Here is a 5,000-nt window from a genome sequence, read left to right as displayed (position 1 = left end):
AAATCAAAGAAGAAGAAGAAGAAGAAGAAGAAGAAGAAATCAAAGAAGAAGAAGAAGAAGAAGAAGAAGAAGAAGAAGAAGAAAGAAGAAGAAGAAGAAGAAAGAAGAAGAAGAAGAAGAAGAAGAAAAGAAGAAGAAGAAGAAGAAAAGAAGAAGAAGAAGAAGAAAAGAAGAAGAAGAAGAAAAGAAGAAGAAGAAGAAGAAAAGAAGAAGAAGAAGAAGAAAAGAAGAAGAAGAAGAAGAAAAGAAGAAGAAGAAGAAGAAGAAGAAGAAAAGAAGAAGAAGAAGAAGAAAAGAAGAAGAAGAAGAAGAAGAAGAAAAGAAGAAGAAGAAAAGAAGAAGAAGAAGAAAAGAAGAAGAAGAAGAAAAGAAGAAGAAGAAGAAAAGAAGAAGAAGAAGAAAAGAAGAAGAAGAAGAAGAAGAAGAAGAAGAAGAAGAAGAAGAAGAAGAAGAAGAAGAAGAAGAAGAAGAAGAAGAAGAAGAAGAAGAAGAAGAAGAAGAAGAAGAAGAAGAAGAAGAAGAAGAGAATCCCCACCTTCCAGACACGGATCCCATGCACTCCTTCCAGCGCGGCTCCCGAGTGCCTTTGCCCACGATCTTCTTGGAGTACTGGAGCTGAATGTCGCGGGCGTCGTCGGTCAGGTAGCCCACGGAGGCGGACGTCACGCGCCACAGCATGTAGTTGGCGATCACTCTGTGGGGGGGAAGGGGGTTGGGGGGAAGGGGGAAGGGGGGAAGGGGGTTGAGGTAGGGGGAAGGGGGTGGGGTTGGGGGGAAGGGGAAGGGGGTGGGTTGGGGGTAGGGGGGAAGGGGTTGGGGTTGTGGTAGGGGTGGGTTGGGGTAGGGGGGTTGGGGTTGGGTTGAGGTTGGAGGGTGGGGGGTGGGTTGGGGGGTTGGGGTTGGGGGGAAGGGGGTGGGGGGAAGGGGGGTTGGGGGTTGAGGTAGGGGGGGTTGGGGTTGGGGGGAAAGGGGGTTGGGGTTGGGGTAGGGGGGAAGGGGTTGAGGGTTGGGGGGGTGGAAGGGGGTTGAGGTTGGGGGTTGAGGGGAAGGGGTAAGGGGGAAAGCGGGGGGAAGTAAAGGGCTTGATTAGTTTAACTTCGTTTTGATTAAGGCTTAAATCATTTAAAATGCTGGATTCTCGTAATTAATATTCAGTTACTATTTACGACGCGTTTATTTTAACTTTACTTTCACTCATGACATTACAGTGTATAATTTGGAAGGATTTAATATCCTCATATTACACTCCTTATAACAAAAAGGTTATTTCCTTCAAATTACAGTTAAAATTTGTTTAAACATTATTACAAGCAATCAAACTCTCATTAAAGGGATAAAACTTCCTTAAAAGTATTAGACCAGTATCCCCTAAAACCCATTTTCTTTTCCCTCTGTCAGCATCTATTTTTATCCTTAAGGAGCTAAAAAAAAGTCCGTTAAAACCAGTTCCAGTGTCTTCTACTTCGAGTTTTTCCTTTAGTTTATTTTCCTCTTTCTTCCGCATCTCTCTCTTCTCTGCTCCCTTTCTATTCTTTTACTGTTTTCGCTTATTTCCAACTTCCCTTTTCTCTATATCTACATCTTCTCCCTGTTGTCATTCCCTCTTCTTCCTACTTCATCTTATCTTCCACATTTTCCTCCCTTCCCTCATTTACCCTTCCCCTTTCCTCCTTTCCTCCCTCCCTCACCCCCCCCTCTCTCCTATTCTTCATATCTGCCTTCCTCCTTCTCCCCCCCTTTCTATTTCCCCCTCCCTCCCTCCTCCCTCTCCCCTTACCTCTCCCCCTCCGCCCGCCCCCTCCCTCCCTCCTCCCTCTCCCCTTACCTCTCCCCCTCCGCCCGCCCCCCCCCTCCCTTCCCTCCTTCCCCCTTTCTATTTTCCCCTCCCTCCTCCCTCCCTCCTCCCTCTCCCCCTCCGCCCGCCCCCCTCCCTTCCCTCCTTCCCCCTTTCCATTTCCCCCTCCCTCCTCCCTCTCCCCTTACCTCATTCCCCCTTTCCATTTCCCCCTCCCTCCTCCCTCTCCCCTTACCTCTCCCCTTACCTCCTCCCCCCCTTTCTATTCCCCCCTCCCCCCTCCCCCCTCCCTCCTCCCTCTCCCCTTACCTCTCCCCCTCCGCCCCCCTCCCTTCCCTCCTTCCCTTTTATTGTTCCTTTCCCAATCATCTTACCTCTTGGGTGTTCTTGTAAGGAGTTTACCAAGGTTCTTCACATAGTTGGGGACTCCTACGACCACAGGTTCTTCGTTCGTAACCTGGAAGAGAAAATGGAAGAGAAAACATGAAAGGGAAGTTCTGTTCATTGTGGGAACGGATTGTTTCGTTTCGTTTGGGTGTGGCTATTCTTAAACACACTGTCACTCACTCACTCACTTACTCACTCACTCACTCACTCACTCACTCACTCACTCACTCACTCACTCACTCACTCACTCACTCACTCACTCACTCACTCACTCACTCACTCACTCACCCACCCACCCACCCACTCACTCACTCACTCACTCACTCAAACCCACCCACCCACCCACTCACTCACTCACTCACTCACCCACTCACTCACTCACTCACCCACTCACTCACTCACCCACTCACTCACTCACTCACTCACTCACTCAAACCCACCCACCCACCCACCCACCCACCCACCCACTCACTCAAACCCACCCACCCACCCACCCACCCACTCACTCACTCACTCAAACCCACCCACTCACTCACTCACTCAAACCCACCCACTCACTCACTCACTCAAACCCACCCACTCACTCACTCACTCAAACCCACCCACTCACTCACTCACTCAAACCCACCCACCCACCCACTCACTCACTCAAACCCACCCACCCACTCACTCACTCAAACCCACCCACCCACTCACTCAAACCTCCACCCACACACTCACTCAAACCCACCCACTCACCCACTCAAACCCACCCACCCACTCACTCACTCAAACCCACCCACTCGCTCAAACCCACCCACCCACTCACTCAAACCCAGTCACCCAGCCACCCACCCACCCACTCACTCACTCAAACCCACCCACTCACTCAAACCCACCCACTCAAACCCACTCACTCACTCAAACCCACCCACTCGCTCAAAACCACCCACTCGCTCAAAACCACCCACCCACTCACTCAAACCCACCCACCCACTCACTCATACCCAACCAACCCACTCGCTCAAACCCACCCACCCACTCGCTCAAACCCAGTCACCCAGCCACCCACCCACCCACTCACTCACTCAAACCGACCCACTCAAACCCACCCACCCACTCACTCACTCAAACCCACCCACTCGCTCAAAACCACCCACCCACTCACTCACTCAAATCCACCCAACCACTCACTCAAACCCACCCACCCACTCACTCACTCACTCAAACCCACCCACCCAACCACTCAAACCCACCCACCCACTCAAACCCACCCACTCACCCGCCCACTAAACTCACCTCATGGAAGGGACTGAGAATGGTATTGAAGTATTGCAACCATGGGATCTCTGGGACCATTTCCTGCAACTCGGCAACGGTCATGAGGTTGTACAGCTTGGTGGCATTACGACGTTCTTCTTTCGGGAGGGAGTACTGCAAAAAAAGGGGGGGTGAGTGTTCAAGTGCTGCAAAATGGGGGGGGATGAGTGTTCAAGTGCTGCAAAATGGGGGAAAAATAAATATTGAAGTGCAACAAAAAGGGGGACTAAATATTGAAGTGCTTTAAAATGGGGAGAATTAGTGTTCAAGTGCTGCAAAATGGGGGAAATAATTACCGAAGTTCTGCAAAATGGGGGAAATAATTACCGAAGTGCTGCAAAATGGAAAAAAATATTGAAGTGCAACAAAAAGGGGGGACTAAATTTTGAAGTGCTGCAAAATGGGGGAAATGAGTGCTGAAATACTGCAGAAAAGGGGAAAGGGGAAGGGGCGAGAGGAGAAAATGAGAGTTCAAATACTGCAAAAGGGGATAAAAAGAGAAGGAGAGCAAGTGCTGAATTAGTCTTAAGAAGATATATATAAGATAAAAACTGTAGTAATATATCATATTGAGAAAAAAAAAACAGAAATGTTAGCAAGTTATATAAAAAGATATATATATATAAAATAAATAAATAAATAAATAAAGATATGTTGGAGAACGACACAACAAAATCAAAATAATCAAGTGATGGAGCCTTACATATATAAGATCCGAATATACACGAGTGTCGGATTACGAAAAATAACAGAAACGGGAAATAAGCAACTGAAGAAAATAAAAGAAGAGGGGTGTTTGCAGAGTGTCATAAGAACGAGAAATGAAACAAAGAAACAAGTGCTATGAAGAACATTGAAGAACATTACACTGCGGATATTACCAACAAGAATCATAACACTACATATACGTGAACGTGGAGATGATGATGATGATGATGATGATGATGATGATGATGATGATGATGATGATGATGATGATGATGATGATGATGATGATGATGATGATGATGATGATGATGATGATGATGATGATGATGATGATGATGATGATGATGATGATGATGATGATGATGATGATGCAATTATGATAGCAAGGTTGATCCGATGATAATGATTATAGTAATAACAGTTAGCAATCCTTCAATGATAATGATCACAATAAATCATAGACGATTGAAATAACTAACAAAGTTGAAATAAATAAGTAGATAATAAAAATAAGTGATAAATGAATAAATGAATGAATGAATGAATAAATAAATAATGATAATAAGTAGAAAATAACAATAAGTGATAGATAGATAAATAAATGAATAAATGAATAAATAAATAAATAATGATAATAAGTAAAAAATAACAATAAGTGATAGATAAATAAATTAATGAATGAACAATGATAATAATAATAATAATAACATACAAAAAATGGGAGAAAAAAGAAGAAGAAAAGCCCACGTGACCGTCTCCTCGCCTACGTAATCGGCCAAAAACTGAAATCGATAGAGGTCGAGTACAGCAT

General features: G+C 45.5%; 1 protein-coding gene across 7 annotated transcripts in view; it reads right to left on the bottom strand.

Moving 5' to 3' along the window:
- LOC122259885 (M13 family metallopeptidase neprilysin 2) overlaps window positions 1–5,000 on the bottom strand; it is a 126,071-nt gene that overhangs the window by 8,538 nt on the left and 112,533 nt on the right. For all 7 annotated transcript variants that reach the window (XM_043026853.2, XM_086531848.1, XM_086531846.1 and 4 more), the window contains 3 exons: window positions 3,461–3,595; window positions 2,170–2,252; window positions 536–694 (listed from right to left, as the gene is read on the bottom strand). In XM_043026853.2, coding sequence (XP_042882787.1) covers window positions 536–694; window positions 2,170–2,252; window positions 3,461–3,595 — 377 coding nt within the window. The remainder of the gene's footprint in view (window positions 1–535; window positions 695–2,169; window positions 2,253–3,460; window positions 3,596–5,000) is intronic.

Source organism: Penaeus japonicus, unplaced genomic scaffold, assembly GCF_977035675.1.
Source record: "Penaeus japonicus unplaced genomic scaffold, GWHDUDI00000001_assembly GWHDUDI00000036, whole genome shotgun sequence".
Classification (NCBI taxonomy): Eukaryota; Metazoa; Arthropoda; class Malacostraca; order Decapoda; family Penaeidae; genus Penaeus; species Penaeus japonicus.
The sequence above is the reverse complement of the archived record's forward strand: the minus strand, read 5'-3'. Positions and strand labels throughout refer to the sequence as shown.